The sequence below is a fragment of the Patagioenas fasciata genome, chromosome 21, assembly GCF_037038585.1.
Source record: "Patagioenas fasciata isolate bPatFas1 chromosome 21, bPatFas1.hap1, whole genome shotgun sequence".
NCBI lineage: Eukaryota > Metazoa > Chordata > Aves > Columbiformes > Columbidae > Patagioenas > Patagioenas fasciata.
Genome location: NC_092540.1, coordinates 2,757,735 through 2,774,049, shown reverse-complemented (window position 1 = coordinate 2,774,049; position 16,315 = coordinate 2,757,735). Strand labels below are relative to the sequence as shown.

The 16,315-nt window shown below is 53.3% G+C and overlaps 1 protein-coding gene across 2 annotated transcripts; it reads left to right on the top strand.

Annotated features, from left to right (window-relative positions):
- The first annotated feature begins 29 nt into the window (after window positions 1–29).
- On the top strand, window positions 30–15,734 carry TAFA3 (TAFA chemokine like family member 3). Of its 2 annotated transcripts, none has more exons than XM_065854501.2 (6): window positions 30–164; window positions 5,219–5,303; window positions 5,572–5,687; window positions 12,335–12,484; window positions 13,419–13,543; window positions 14,219–15,734. In XM_065854501.2, exons 3-6 carry the CDS (start codon window positions 5,573–5,575, stop codon window positions 14,228–14,230), a joined length of 402 nt encoding a protein of 133 aa, XP_065710573.1. In that variant the 5' UTR covers window positions 30–164; window positions 5,219–5,303; window position 5,572; the 3' UTR covers window positions 14,231–15,734. The 2 variants fall into 2 exon arrangements, with proteins under 2 accessions (XP_065710573.1, XP_071673787.1); XM_071817686.1 differs by lacking the exon at window positions 30–164 and adding an exon at window positions 699–969.
- The last annotated feature ends 581 nt before the right edge of the window (window positions 15,735–16,315 follow it).

The window sequence follows — 16,315 nt, the reverse complement described above, 5'->3', positions numbered from 1 at the left end:
AGCCCAGCCCCGCACCGAGCCCAGCGCTGCCGGCGCCGCCGCCGCCCGGCGATGCCAGCGGCCCCCGGCCGCAGCGGCCCGCGGACGCGGCGCTGACCCGGCGGAGCGGCCGGACGGCGGCCATGGGCAGCGGCGGCCCCGGTCCGCACGGACGGCACCGGCAGGTACGTGCGGTTCGGACGCGAAAGTTTGGGGTGGGACGAGACCTCCGGGTCGGTGCCGAGCGCGGCGCAGCGGCAGCGCTGTCGGTGTGCCCGGTCCCTGGGGCGGTGCGAGGGGATGTCGCACCCGTCCCGCTGCGGGCTGAGCCCTGACGGGGGTACCGCCGGGGGAGCCACCGGGCTCGGCGTGGCCGTGGGCATCGGGAACACCGGTCTGGGCTCCACAGCGGAGCACGCTCCGGGCCCGGGTGCAGCGTGTCCCAGTCCCGTGTCGCCCCCCGGGGCCGTGCGAGGTTTCCGACCCCCCGCGCTGCGCCGGTCTCCGGCGGCCCGGGGCACAGTGCGGGGCTCGGGTGGGTATTGGCAATAAGTTTGTCCGCGCCAGCTCCCGCGGTGCGCTCCGTTACAGGTGACTCCAAAAGAAGGGGTCACCTCCGGCTCCTGGTCGCCCTGCGAGGGGGGCAGTGGCCATGGGAGGGGGTACTCTCCCCGAGAGGGGCCTGGGTCTGGCAAGGTCCTGCTACGGGGGTGAGCTCTAGCCAAGGGTGCAGTTTATCTCTGGTGAAATGATTCCACCAGCTCTGCAAAGCTGCTTGTGGTTTTGGGAGGCAAAGCACTTGCTGGCGAGCTCTGAGGTTACAGCAGCCAAAAATGTTTCTTCACCCTGGAAGGGCAAATCAAGACCAAGCGCTGTCTGCCTTTGGGGCAAGCCGGTCCCTGCAGTCAGAGCTTCAGGCAGGACGGGATGCCATGTGGGCTTTAGCCTTCCTCTGCTTTGTTCCTCCCTGCTGGATCTCCTTCAGCTGAGGTGGGTTTGGTTCTGGCCAGGGCCAGGCTGCAGTGGGGCAGGGGAGCCTCTGTGCTCTTGGCTCGAGGGGTGCGGGGTGGGGAGCAGCTTGCATGGACCAGGTGTCCCCCTCACCGGCGAGGGGAGGCTCAGGAGAGCATGAGTTGTGCCGGTTGTGTTCTGGAGGGCAGCAGGAGCAGTCCCATATCATGGTGTTGAGCAGAAGTCTCCTCCTACCATTAGCCATCCATTTTGATGCCGCGTGAGGCTTGAGGGGCTATTCAATGTGCAGGTACCCTCACCCTGGAAGAGCTCATCTGTGCTGGGACACCCACACGCCAGCAAAGACACTGCCCAGGTGAGCTGTTGTATCTCCTGGGAAAACAGTTTGAGCTATCAAGTCCTCTGCTTTTCTTCACTGACAAGACTGACTGAGCTGCTGTTGACTTTGGGTTTCAACACCCCGGACGATGGCCACGCTCTGCCAGAGACAGGTTCCTGGCACTGGATGAATCTAAAGTTCGAGCTGTCAGCAGAGCTGACCTTCAAAGTGCCAGTGGCAGCAGGGTGGTGGGATTCACCAAGTGAAGGAGCAGGAACAGGCCTGTGCTTGGGTGGAATTAGAGTTAACCCCCCCCCCGCTCACCTTGGCTGGGAAGGAAATGCTGCAGATGCTGGAGGAATGAGCAAGGAGCTGGAAATAAATCAGCAGAGAGAAGAGGAGGAGAGAGCACGCTCAGGGGAAGGAGTCCTCTGCATTTCCATGAGTTCCCCAGCCACCTCTTTGCCAAGTTGGAGGGCAATACCTCCTGCTGCTGTGGGGTTTCCCTTTGGGGAGGAGCAGTGCAGCGTTGGGGGAGGACAGAGCGTAGGAGAGTGTGAGAGCTACTGCATGAAGCTTCCATCAGTGCAGATCTGAGTGGGCACGCCAGCCGCTGCCCCAGCTCCATGCCGTGCCTTCCCAGGGGGCTGTGGAGGTGTCTCCTTGCTTGTCAGGATCTATCAAGGAGGTGTCAGCTTCTCGGGAGGCTCAGCAGCTTCTCTGTGCGGATGCCATCGCCTGTTGTGCAGCCCACAGAGCTGTGCTTCGGGGTGAGGGAAGGACACCTTTCCTGTGGGCATGGGCCAGGCAGTGTGGTCGGGGGGTCCAGCCCTGCCTCTTACACAAACCAGGATCAGTTTGGCTGCTGTTGTCGTGAGGTTTGGCACAAGGTTTGACAGGTAGCCGCGTGGCATGGCAGGGATGCACAGGGTGCTCCTGCACAGTGGGGCATTTGCTAAGACAGTCTGACCTTTTGCTTCAGGGAAGTATTAAAATAAAATCACCCTGCTCCAACAGGCAGCATAACATCTCCAACATCATGGAAAGGTTTTGTGCCTGCTGGGCTCTGGCCAGGTGTCCACCCTGCTCTGTGACACGGGGCTGCCCGGCACAGCAGAGCCACGAGCTGTGCTCCATCGGGCCGAAATCTGCACCAAATGAAGGTGCTCACATTCCAAGAAGTCCTGAAACAGCAGGAGTATGAAAACAGCTTTTGGAAAACTGGCAGAACCATAGGACCAGGTGTGCACAAACATTGACACTGTTGGGGAGGGCTCATGTCACCCAGCACAGACGACCAGCCGGTGTGCTGGTCTCCTCCACCTCGCTCTGTTTCTCTTTTTGGGTGGATTTCTGCTAACTATAATTATCCAGCTCACATAGACTTCTGCAAACAATGCTCCAGACCGGCAGGACTTGGAGCATAATTTGGCACGACAGAGAGTCCCTCATTAGCAGCGTGGGGTGCAGGGCTGCGTTCAGGCCGAGCTGCGGAGGAGCAGTCGGGGCTGCAGGATGGCAGTTCTACGTGTGGCTTTAATGATGAAGGAGGAAAACTGCTCTAGTTCCTGTGACCAGGGTCTGGGAGGACAGCGTGGAGCTGCTAACAAAAAATGTTAATGAAAAATTCCGTAAAATTCCAAACAGAACGTAACAGAAGAGAGAATATAGTTGTTTTCAATCAAAATTAAGTGCTTTGATGTGCCGGAATGCCACTCTTCGTTTCAAAATGACATTCCAGGCTGAAAAATTTCAAGTCAGACCAAACATTTGTAGTCGGAGTCTCACGATGATGGAGGTTGATAACTGTCAAAATAGCAATTTCTGCAAAGCTGTGTTTTCTAACGGGAGTTTGTGCATGAGTGGGAGCCCCGAGCGCCTGTGCTGGCATCACTGTGGAGAGGAGCATCGCTCCAGCGGCTGCTGCTGGGGGTGGCGCCTCAGCCTCGTGCTCCCACATGCTCCCCAAACCCCACATGCTCCCTCTGGCCATCAGTTTGGCTCCTACCGCTTGGCACCATCCCTTCACTTTTGAGTGCAGCGTGGACAGTGCGGGCTGCATTATTGATAACTCCCTGATTTATTTATGCTTCCTTGGCTATAGCAAACAGCTCAGCCTTTCCGAGCTAAATATAGTTTACACTGGGAGTGCATCCTTGTCATGTGTGGGATGGAGGGGGCCAGCGATGAACCTGTTTTTTGGTCCAGCTGAGACATTTGGGGCGCTTCATGACATGAAAGTCCTTGAGGTGCTGGAGCGAGTTGAGAGAAGGGAACGGAGCTGGGGAAGGGGCTGGAGCACAAGTGTGACGGGAGCGGCTGAGGGAGCTGGGGGGTTCAGCTGGAGAACAGGAGCTGAGGGGAGACCTTCTGATCTCTGAACTGCCTGAAAGGAGCTTGGAGCCAGGGGGGGTCGGATTCACATCAAGGGCTGAGCAACCCAGAGGGAACCGTTTACTTTTTCATTGAGGAAACAGTACGTGTTTTAAGCTACCATCAATGTTCACACGACGGGCTGTGACATCTCTGAAGGGACTTGGACAGCCCAGGCTGTTGTGTGAAAATCCCCGCTCCGAGGAAGCCTCTTGCAGCGCCGATTCTGCCGACAGCCCCACCGGAGCGCTGCAAATCGCTTAAATACGGCTTTACACGAGAGAGTTGGTGCCGTCCTGTCACATCAGCTCGTAGCCACTTCAAGGAGCGATAGTTTTCTTGCAAATTAAGCCATTTCAGGGCTGTTCTGGGGATGCAGTGACTCGAGGGGGCTGGGGCAGCAGCAGGGGGTGTAACCTGAGCGAGGGTCCTGCTGTCCCTTGGCACCGGGTGGGCAGGGATGGAGCCAGAGAGGACAGTGGGACATCCGTGTGTCCATGCCCTCCCTCACCATGCTGCAGTCTGCTCCTCCTCAAGCTGACTACCCCACACCATTAATCAGGAGTATTTTCTTACCTCTAAATTATTTGCTAGCATAAAATATGTCTTTTTTTGAAAAGTTATCTTCCTCTCTGGGCAAATGTCAACATTTTTTGGTGACATTTTTCTAATTTATGTATCTATTTTTTTCCAACTGGAAGAATCAAAATCATTTTAAATCAGCATTTTGGAATGAAACATTTTTCCTTTTGAAATGCCAGTTTAAAACGGAGCGATTCATTTGGAGATGCTTCAAAACAAGAAATGCCCTTTTGCCACCTTAAATCACTTTGTTTTGATTAAAAAATGTCAGCATTTTCTATTCTGGCACTTCATTATACGAGGCTGTTTCACTGTCTCAGCCTGGGTCAGAGCAGATAGAAATGTAGATGATAGAAAATTAAAGGTATCTTCTCCCAGCAACCTGGGTTTGCCTGGTCCCCATCAGCATCCCCTGGCTGGGGGTGTGGGCAGCGGGGCCACTGCCCCTTCTCCCAAGGAACAAGTGACAGAACAAGAGGAAACAGCCTCAAGTTGCACCAGGGGAGGTTTAGATTGAATATTGAGAACAGTTTCTTCCTGGAAAGAGTTGTCACGCTGGGCCCTGGGGCAGATGGTGCCGTCTGTCTGTCTGTCTGTGAGCGCTTTGCAAAGTTCCCAGCCCGTGAGAGCCAAACCTTGGGCATCACTGCAAGGGACTTTGGTGACGCAAGGGTGACGAGAACCTGGAACCGCGCACGGAAAAGCCAATATCTGGGCATGACTCACACCGATTTACTCCGGCTCTTCCCACACGCTCCGGGTCTGTATTTAGCATTTGTGATCTGCGTTAATAACATACTATACCAGGCCTGATTTCGCGCTCTCAACCGTACGATCAGCAGCGACTCCTCTGAAGCACAGTCAGTGTTGTTAAATGGGGGTGAGCAGGGTGACGGGCTGAGTTCCCGGGGGGGTTTTGGGGTGTGCGATGTGTGCTGGCGTGGGGCTGGCTGAGCCCCAGGGTGTCCCCAAGGTTTCTGTCTCTCCTTTCAGATGCGCTGATGTCTGCCCTCCGCAGAGACCTGGCCTCCCCGGGGTTGGCAGATGCGCAGGCGCTGGTGTGAATCCCCAGTAAAAGGTAACTATCGCTCGTCTGTGCTGCTGGCATTTCCTTCTGTCCTTCTGTTGCAATGGCTGGTGATGCTGAAGCCCATCCAAGGGTGGTGGGTGAATCCTGGGTGTGTGTCTTGTCTCCCAGGGCCATGTCCCTGCAGATGGGTCACCCCGGTGACCATGCACGTTTGGGGGCTGCATCACTCCATGCAGCAGCATCTGTATGTGGGGGCTGCACCTCTTAACCCTCCTCAGCCCCTCTTCCTCCACCCGTCTCTTCTTGTTCTTGGTAGAATGAGTGAGAGAGACATACAAAGCCTGAGCAAATGGGTTTTCGTGCTCACTCTCTGCCTTACCACGCTGTGGGGAAGACTGACGCTGGCCTCCACCCATCACAGAAGCCATTCAGGTAGGGGAAGCGACATCCTCGCTACCCGCGTGCCATCGCCCTGTGATGCTGGTGGTACCCTGGGGTCTCCGTGGGGGTTACATGGGGCCGAGATGTTTGCTGTCCATCACTTCTGGGTGGGAGGACAAGTGCAGGTGGTCTCTGGTCTTGGTGAGCATCTCTCTGGGGACCAGAGGCCAAGGGCCCAGGGGAGTGCGGAGTCCAGGTGATGAGGATGAGTGCGCTGAAGGTGCAGGGCAGAATCCAACAAAGATGCTGAGGGGCACTGCTCTTTTCTCTTCAGTGCTGTGGAGACAGACGTGGGATTTGCATTGTGTCCATACGTGCAGGAAACCCCCTGGGCTGCTCCTTGGGGACAAGCAGGAACCTGGAGCTGTAGAGCAGTAAAGATGTTCCTTGGAGTTGCGACTTGGAAATACTTAATCTGGGGCACTTAAACTCTTGCTTGGTGAGCCTAGCTAGTCTGAGGAGCTGAAAAGCAAATTTCTTCGTGTCTGTAGCAAAATCTGAGACGTATCTATGTTTTCAGGGTATTACTGAGGTAATTCTTGATCTGTGAGCAGCGAGCCATAACTCTTTCCATTGAAGTTGCAGTGGGTGTCACAAACAATGCTTGTTATGCAATGGGTGCTCTCCACTTTAGGCTTTCATCAGAAGTGCAGATTTTCAGCCCTCTGGTTGTAAAGATCAACTTGAAACAAGTATAAACTGATGCAGAACTGGAGGTATCGATGGAAAGCACAGCCTGGCCTCTGGGCTGTGGATTTGTCATTTCCAGCAGTGGCTTTGAGGTCCCACTCTGTGTGTCTATGCTGGGATGCTGGTTTGTGCTATCCATGTGATTTATCTTCTTTGGAGGGGTTATGTGAACCAATGGTTGAAGTTTGTGTTTCGAGAAGAGAAGCAGCTGAGAAGTCACGCTCAGCCCTTCGTGCATGTCCTGCCAGAGGTGGGGACGGTCCCCTGGTCCAGGGCTGGGGTTTCCCGTCCCCCATGAGAGGGAGGGTGTGAGGATGATGGGGTTGAAGCCGATGTTGCTGGCAGCAGAGGTGAGTGCTCAGAGTCCAGAGCGATCCCAGGGCACGTGCCGTCTGCCCCTGGTGCCCATGTTGAGAAAAGAAGGCATTTAAGGGTTAATTTGCAATTATTCGTGTGCCTGACCCCACACCTAACCCTGTCCTATTTCTGTCATTTTTGCCTGCCAGTTAAAGCAGTTCTAATCCTATAATCCCCTCCCTCATTGCTTAAAACCAAAACGCATCTTCCAGAGTGGCTCCCTCAGCCCACGAGTCAGCAGTTACCTTCCTTCCCCTCTTTCTAACCTGTAGCAAGCGCAAGAGAAGATAAAAACTCCTCAGTCGCTTCTGGAATGATTTTTTGGCACCAGCAGCTCCCCCAGGTTCAAAGTGCAAATGCCTCAGTGCCTTCCTGGGGTGTGAATTATGTATAAATCTCACTCCATACATGAGGAGCTCGTGTATTCACCTGCTTGCAGCCAGAGAGCTGGGGATTTTTCACTCACACAGACTTATCCACTGTGGACCAAATCTTGCACTTCTTACTCAAGCAAATTGTAACCCACAGCAAAGAGGGCATACCAGGAGCAAATACTTAGAAGTTGAACCCCGCTCTGTGTCTATATTAACATGATTTCTTTCTCTACATCCTGGATTCCTGGCACTATAAGAATTTTGCAAATGGGGGTATCTGTACCCCTGATGCCTGTGACCCGCAGGATCAGTGATGCTGATGGATTATGTACAGAACAGGAGGGACGTATCCAGTCCTTTCAGCCATTTAGAGCATTGTGTTTGTCCACAACTAAAACCAGGTATGGCACTTAAAAATGAGTGATAGCAAAGGAACGTTTTTATTTGTGACAATGTGGCCACGAGGTTTCAGAGCCCCCAAACTCATGAATTTCTTGAACAGGAAGCCCATGTGCAGACCCTGTGTTGGCCATGCATGGAAACACCACACTGTGAACATCTGGCTGTGGAAATTGCATCACTTGTGGCCACCAGCACGTGGGGACAGTGATATGTCCACACCAAGCGATGCTTCTTGGGGTACATGGTTGGATTTAAACAGCCACATGAATCAAGTGCAGAGATTAAGTCATTTGGAAATGCAATAGAAGACTCCTTGGTGAAGAATGATTCACCAGCAATTTAATCCCCCATGTAACGTGGTGAGCTCTACAGGCTGAACAGGGCTTGCTTGGCTGGATATGGCTCCCACAAAGGTGGCCCCAGCATCTTCAGCTAAACCCCTGTAACGCTGATAATCAAAGTGCCATCTTCGCCTTTGTTCGCATTCATCACTCAACCCAGGGCAGAAGTAAAGACGTTTAGTCAGCTGGGATTTGCTTTGGGGAAATGAGGTTTTTCTGAGTGAATGGAGAGCACTGATTTCTGATTATCTCGTAAGAGAGATTTACTGGTCAGTGCATCGCTGCTCAGAGTGAAGACAGCAGCTCAGTGGCGCTTATTTGTGAGATGCTTCTGCAAGATTGCATCTTGTTTGGTGAAGTCTTGGTTTCTCCTTCAGACACATGGTGTGAATTTTGGGGTTGTCCTATGCAGGGAATCAATGGACTCAATGATCCTTGTGAGCCCCTTCCAGGTCAGGACTTTCTATGATTCTATGTGCAGCCTTTACGTCCACATGGAACATTTTCCTGAGCCACCCTCTCCAGATGAGGCAGGAGCTGCGCTGGGTGATGGGAAGCACCACAGGTTGGGTGTTGATCCATCTCTCGCATGGTGGCAGAAAACTTGCAGCCGTGCTCAACACAGCCCAGACATTTGGTTGTCTGCTTCCAAGTGTGAAGTGATGGGCTTTGCACGGGCAGCTCATGCGTGTGCACACACTTGCACGTGCAACGAAGGGGGACAGAGCATGATGTGGAGTCTTGAAGTGACAAGGTAGTAAAAAATCCCAGCTGACACACAGTGATAATGAGCAATAAAAACAAGCTTGCTTCTCTCCAAAACCCCCTTAAATAATAAATGCATCTAAGGTAGGAGTGATTTTAAGACCTTAATTATTTAGTGCGTATTAGTAGTAGAGTTGTTGCGGGCAGGGAGCACAGATCGCTCACGCCGCTGCTGCTCGGTCCTGGTGTTCACAGGAGGGTTTGGGCAGTTCCATGTATCCAATTTCTCTTTATTTTACAACTCCCCACCAGCACGCAGGGTGATATTTTACACTGAACATGTGGAGCAGTGCCCAAGACCTCCCTGAGACACACCAAATGTGTCATTTCAGGTTATACCATAAAAAACCCCATGTTCTGCCGCTCACTTAAAGGTCAGCCAGAGTAGGACAGCGTTTTTCTTTTATTTTTGCATGCAGGATTCAAAAGCCGTGTGCTCTTACGATGCTTTTATGGTTCCACGAGATAAGATTTTTTTGTTTGGTTGGTTTTTAATGGTTCCAGTGGGGAAATACCAGAAAAATGGGAGGGAGAGACATGCCAGAGGCTCTGGAACTTGTCCCAGGCTCTCTGGGGCTTTCCTGCTCTTGCTGTTAAACGCACCATCCGATTTGCATTTGCAGTCCTATCTGGTCGGAAGTTTCCTGCTGCTCAGCACAAGGAGCAGCCTGGCTGTGGGCGATGGGCCATCCGTCCACATGCACCGAGCTCCTGGGTGGCAGCTCTACCCAGGACACTGCAATTTGCTGCCCGACACGGAGCAGCAGCTGCCTGGGCTCGGACAGGCTCAAAGGAAAGCTCTCTGCTTTGGAAGAAAGACAAAGGCTTTCTGAACCTTTCTGTGGTGAAGCTCGCATCTGCCCTTTGTGCTCCCTGCAGCCTGGTACAGGGTCCTGTCAGTGAGAGCATCTCTCATCTGCTCTGGGTTTTGCGTCCCCCCCATGCTGTGCTTGGATAGCTGGGGGCAAGGCACAAGCCGGAGATGAACCATGTCTGTCTGTGCTGGTGGGAGCATCTTCTTTCTGTCTGCACACCTGCCCAGGATGGCTGTGATCCCTTGGTGCGACCGGCAGGGACACAGTGGGTGCCCGCGGGTCCGGCACCGAGCTGCTGTGGTACTCAGCCACAGCTGAATTTTTGCTTTATCTCCGTGCTGCACCTTTTTGAGCAAATTAAAAGGGCTCTGGTGTGTTAGCGAGCTCTTATTGCACGGCTGTAATGAGCGATTTCTCAGTTCTGCCTGGCTTTCCCTCGGCTGAACCTTTGTAAATTAGCTGAAAATGAGAAGCCAGAGAGCAGAAGTGAGAGGGAGCAGAGGGGTCGTCTGGCCCTTCCCCCTGGGAAGAGCTCTGCTAATGAAGCTTTGCAGGAAGGCTTTTATAAAAATGAGTTAAAACCACAACTAAGTGTGAGCACTGAAGGAGTTGGAGGGTATAAAAACCTCTTTTTGGAGTGTGTGGGGTGGGTGAGGGACTCCTTGTGGTCCTGGACCAGAGCGTGGTGGGAATGGGGGTTCATGGTCAGCCAAAGCCAAGGATTCCTCAGATAATTTGAACGATCCCATTAACCATAAAACCAGGGCAAAACAGTCATGTTTGTTCTGTAATGAGTTGCTTTCCTTCTCGCTGTCACCGAAGTCTACCATTTCTGCATACAAAAAGAATGGAAATTATCATTAAAGCTGAATTATGATGGCATTTAAACGGGAGGATAAAATTTATGGCCAGAGATGCTATTACAAAATACTTCCAGGATAGGTAATTGTGTAATTATTATGGGCAGAAATGAAAAGCGATGGTTCATTAAAAGAAAAATGACCATGAAATAACAATAAATAAAGCCCAATTAAAGCCGTGGTAATTGCACAGCCCATCCTCTCCATGTGCCGGCGGGTGCAGGGGTGTGTGGCTCACCCAGAGCAGCCTGCGAGGGATAAGCGGTGTTGTCACTGCCCACGTTCACATTGGAATGTGGCCTTTCCACGCAGCAGCTGATGTCTCTCTGCCGTGTCCCCAGGCTGGTGGTATCGCTGGGTCCTGGGGCGGCTCCTCATGTCCTGCTCTTCCATCTCCTGCCTGGTGCTTGGCCATGGTGGGATCAGGAGAGGGACCAGGAGTGCTTGGGCTGCAAGCTGGCACAGCCATGCCCAGCTGGGACAAACTGAAATGTGGCATTTAGATCAGGATTTCCCAGCAGGGCTGTGAAAATGCTGCTGCAAGGCAGAGGGATTTCCCCCGGTGCCTGGGGAGAGATCCCGTTTTGTTGAGCTTTCATTTGAGAAGGTGAAGTGGCTGCTTTCCAAAAGCTGCTGGAGGAGGGCCACGAAGTTGGTGAAGGGTTTGGAGGGGAAAATGTATGAGGAATGGCTAAAATCATTGAGTTTGTTCAGCCTGGAGACTGAGGGGAGACATCATTGCGGTGTGCAGCTTCCTCACAAGGGGAGGAAGAGGAGCAAGGCGTTGGTCCCTCTGGCAACCAGTGATACGACCTGAGGGAATGGCAGGAAGATGTGCCAGAGGAGGTTCAGTTTGGACATTAGGAAAAGGTTCTTCACCCAGAGGTGCTGGAGCACTGGAACAGGCTCCCCAGGGAGGTGTCACGGCCACAAGCCTGTCACTATTCAAGAAGAGACTGGACAACGTCCTCAGACACATGGTGTGAATTTTTGGGTTGTCCTTTGCAGGGACAGGAGCTGGACTCAATAATCCTTGTGGCTCCCTTCCAACTCAGGATGTTCTATGATCCTGTGACCTCCAGCAGCAGTTGCTCAGCTCCCTGCAGCCCCACGCATCCCACTCGCACCTTTTCCTGAGCCTTTGCTCCAGCAGCAGCCGAGGGCTCCTGTGAGGGGGCTCCTGCCTGCGTCTCGGGGTGTGGAAGGGGCTCAGTGTCCTCCTGAGCCCAGGTTACGGAGCAGCTGGGTCTGACAGAGGGATGCGTGCTTGTCTGCACGCCTTTGGGGATGGCACGCTGCAGAAACGCAGCTTCCCCAATCCCTCTCAGCTTGGCTCCTGCTCGCTGCAGGAATAAAAGCCTGTTCCTGGTGACCCAGGGGATGTCTCCGTGCTTGACTCGGCACTCGCTCCCCCAGCGCTCATTAAACAGGACGTGCAGGGAGCTCCTGCTCTCAGGTCATGGGGATGAAGTCTCTCCAGCCCTGTCTGGCTAATTTGTATTGTGCTTGTGTGGGCCATTACCCAGCGAAAGTCATTGATTTGCGATGCTAACTAGCTTCTAAACCCCGATCCCAGAGGTGATAAGCCAGCACATTAGTTTTCTTTCTTTCTTAATATTTTAATGGCGCTGGGAGGGGGAGCAGCAGAGCAGCCCAGATTTCTGATGAACACCGTGATGTTTCTGTGTCACCTCAAGGCAGAAATGCCATCCTGGTCCTCTGTCCTCCAGCGAGAGGATGGCGCGTGATGGTGAGATGGGAGCGTTGGTTTTAGGTGGGCTCAGAGGCGGTGGGACTCTGCATCCCCTTTTGTAGCAAAGTGTGCATCTCGTTATCAGCTACAATTCACTAATATGCTGACTGATTTCAATAAAGCTCTTGGCTTGGCTGTGGCGAGAGGCTGTTAATTTTGCTGGGCAGGATGGATGGGTGTGAGGGCTGTTAACATGATGCAGGAGCAGGACCGGTGTGCTGGAGGTGGCCTGGGGGCTCCGTGCACAACCCTGCGTGACAGTGGCTGTTTCTCTCCCGCAGTGCACGTGGAGCCCGGCACGTGCGAGGTCATTGCAGCTCACAGGTGCTGCAACAAGAACAAGATCGAGGAGCGCTCCCAGACCGTGAAATGCTCCTGCTTCCCGGGACAGGTGGCAGGGACAACACGGGCGGCTCCCTCCTGTGTGGATGGTGAGTACCCCGTGGCCGCAAGCCAGGTACCGAGAACCCTCCCACCTGTGGCTCCCCCATCGGTCAGGCTGGTGCAGAGTTTCTGTGCCCCTGGAATTAACAGGGGAGACATGCCCAGGGGCTCCTGCAGAGGGGGAGAGGGAGCATTTTGGGGACACTCCATCTGCGTGGCTCTGTTATCCCACCCCATGCAGCCCTGGGATTTGTACCGTGGGTGGCTTATGGTGCTCCAGTGGTTCAAGCTGTTCCGGTGCATCACTGCACTGGAGCCAGGCACCGCAGCATCGATCTCTGCACGTCTGCAGGGACTTGACTCCAGCCGTGCAGCACCATCACCTGCCAAGAACAAAGCTCCAGCCATGTATATTTTATCAAATGGCATCACCGAAGAGCCAGCAGGAGCAGCTGCAGCCTCTGCCAACATGGTATTGATTTGCTTGACAGCAGGTGTCCTATGAGTGCCAGGATGAGTTGTCAGGGACAGCTTTCCTTGTCCCAAACAGCTCGTGTGTGTCATTTTTCCCAAAGTCAGGGGAGCTCTCTCTGGTTACCCATGTCAGAAGCATCAATGACAAGAGCCTAAGAGAGTTGAGTAGTGGCAAATGGTCCCGTTGCCTCTGTAAGAGGAGCCTGCAGTAGGTCAGTGAACCACGCTGTGCTCCCTGCTCTTGCTGGGAGCGAGGACAGGGCTGTCATCAGGCCCTTTACCCGGAGTAGGGAGAGAAAACCGGGTGCTTTGGAGGCAGGTGGAGCAGTTGGGTCAAAAGAGGCTGGGTCACTGCAAACATGGGCTGTGATGGAGAGAGGCACTGCACCCCCTGCCCACTTGCACCCCTCGAAGGCAGCAGGGCTGGAACCCCAGCACCCAGAGCAGTGCCCCCCGTGCCGTGTCCCCCATGCCACAGCCCGGCCACCAACGCCATCTCTCCCGCAGCCTCCATCGTGCTGCAGAAGTGGTGGTGCCAGATGGAGCCGTGCCTCGACGGAGAGGAGTGCAAGGTGCTGCCCGACCTCTCAGGCTGGAGCTGCAGTAGCGGCAACAAAGTGAAGACAACCAAGGTATGTCCATGTTGTGTCCCCCGGCAGGGTGCTGGGGGGAAGCCTGACTGTGCCTTCCCCAGCCTGGGGCATGGAAAACCCAGGAAAACATCCCAAAGGCAATCATCTGTGACAAAGCGCTACATGATTATTATTTTCATGGCTTGCTGAATGCCCCAAAGAACAAGGTATAATTAAAATTTTATCAAACTCATTAGTAATTACATATATGCCATGGTTAATCAGTTGCATAATTTTGTAATCATTGTTCAAATTGTTGAGTGTAATCGTTCCTTATGCTTCAATTTTTCTCACCCCACATCCCCTGCCATAAAATTATTGTATTAAGTCATGTTGGGATTTTTTTTGTGATTGCCATCATTTTTGTGCAGAGAAAGCACTTTTAATGCTCAAGTGTTTCTATGGATGTCCAAGAAGGTTCCTCTGGCCCTGGGCATCCATCACTGACTGATAACCGCCACACTACATTTAGCTCATTGTCTTTTTCCTCTTGCCACCACCCCATTAATGACCACCCAAGCAAATGAATGCAAAGAGGAAAGGAGATTTGCATCTCCCGAGGCTGCTCATGGACAATTTGTGGATGGGGCGGGAATTGGCTGGATGTGTTGGGTAACACTGCAAAGAGATGGACTGCTCCCATTTCAGGTGTCTACCCACTCCTCTCCTCTGCAGGTCACCCGATAGCCTCCAAGCAGCCCAGCGTGGGTCCCCGAGGCTCTGCGGAACCATTGGCAGCAGGATGTGGCCCAGGCAGTGTCCATGGAGACGGGATGCTCCGAGATGCTCTGGGGTTGCTATCCTGTGCCGACTGCTGGGACTGTACCAGGTACTGGATTGGAGTATCCACTGAGCTCCAGCTTCCCCAGAAGCTGCAAGTGTGGGACCCCAGCACAGCTGCAAGACTCCAGTCACTCTGCGGTCTCCTCCTGCCCTGTGGACACACTCACTGACCAAAAAATGGGCTCATTTTCCCATCCTCTTGAATAAAATACTCCAGTCATGCAAGAGCTCTTGACAATACAGAGACCGACATACAGCAGTCCTCCAAAATGGTTTTTATTCTGAAATAGCTGAAATCATTGCTGTGAATCACTTTTCCCCATCTCCTGAGATGTTTAAGCAGGATCACATAAGGAATTGGGAAGTCAATGGTGTGTGAAACCCTTCCCGGTTTGACTCGGAGCTCCTGGCTCGATGGGTTCCCAGGTGCTGATCTCCAGCCCTGACCCTGTGTCACCGGGGGGGCTGCTCCGACCCCCAGAGCGTTGTGCTTTCCCTGCCCCATGACCTGGCCGCTGTGCCCACATGCGGTGGATGCAGAGATGTGGCCAGAGCTGTCTGACACCCCGTCAGTCCCCAGAGATGGTGAAATGTCTCCCTGGAGCATGCTGCTGGCTTCTCCTTCCCCGGTAACTGCGTTAATCAGGCTGCGAATTTAATCTCTGTACTCTACCGTGAGAGTCCCAGGCACTGCTTGTGTTTGCAATCCGATTTCAGAATAACGAGCGGGGGAAGCCCTCAGGTCTGGTGAGCCTGACACTGTGCAGATACCCAGCCAGAGACCCAAACCAAACCAGGCTTTGTTGCATTAATTAAAAATAAAGAAAAATGTACCATCTCCTGGTGCTGAGCTCATGACCTTCTCTGGGATGCACAGTTTCCCCTGGCTGGGCAGCTCGAGGGTAGAGGATGGAACCCCCATGTTCCTGATGTCACCAGGGCTGGGGACCTCGGGGCTGCTGTGCTGGTGGGGTCGGTGGCATGTGGCCTGAACAAGAGCATTGCAGTGGGGCAAACACCTCCCTGGGCATCCGTGACCCCCACAGGGACATCCCAGCTCAGGGAGGGCCAGGGCCACAATGCTACCCAGGGATGCTGGTGTGCGGGCAGCTGCCTGCATCCCTTATTTAGTCATTTTTGTAATGGGGTACATAATAACCTGCTCCAGATGTGATGTAAATACCAGACTGTGAAATAATAAATTCATTTTAATCTCTGCAAAAGGATCTTTTCGTTCTGCAGCAGAGGGAGGCTTTGGGAGCACTTCTTGTGTCAACCGGATCCGAAGCGGAGAGGCTGGGGCTCTGTCCTGGCTGTTCCTGTCCCCGCTGGCTCGTGCAATGGCAGCAGCTCTTATTACTCATGCAAACGCATACTTCTCTGGCTCAATAAAATCTTTTGGCTGTGACTTACACTCTCTAATTACATGTTGCATTAAAAAGGCATACTCTTTCATTTAGCCGAACCGCAGAGGAACAGTTCGGGTGATGCTCAACGGACTGATTTTCGTCTCTATTTCACTGACGTTGCTGCAGGGAAGAGTCTGCCTGTGTCTCTCCATCTCTGCACACTATGATCTGACTGGTGACAAGTGCTGAGATCTGACTGGTGACAACCTCCTCCATCTCTGATGGGCAAGTAGCCCATGCCCTGGGGCCACAGCCACTGATGTACCAGCGCGTTTGTCCTGTAATGGGCTCTGTGTGGCTGCTGGGTTACCCAGCAAAGGGATTTCACGTTTTGTCACATGTTTGGATGCTGGTTTTGTTATTAACTATTTCATTGACTGGAATGGTTGGAGGAGCAGCAGAGGGCAAAGCCCCACGGAGGATGAGCTGGTAGCACATGGGGACATCGAGCTCTCCCAACATCAGGATATTGCTGTCCCCTGTGGGACAGTCCCTGCTGCGTGGTGTCTTTCTGTCCCAGGATAGCTGAGTGACTGAAAACACCCATGAGAGTGCTTTCCTTCATCAAAGGAGTGAGACA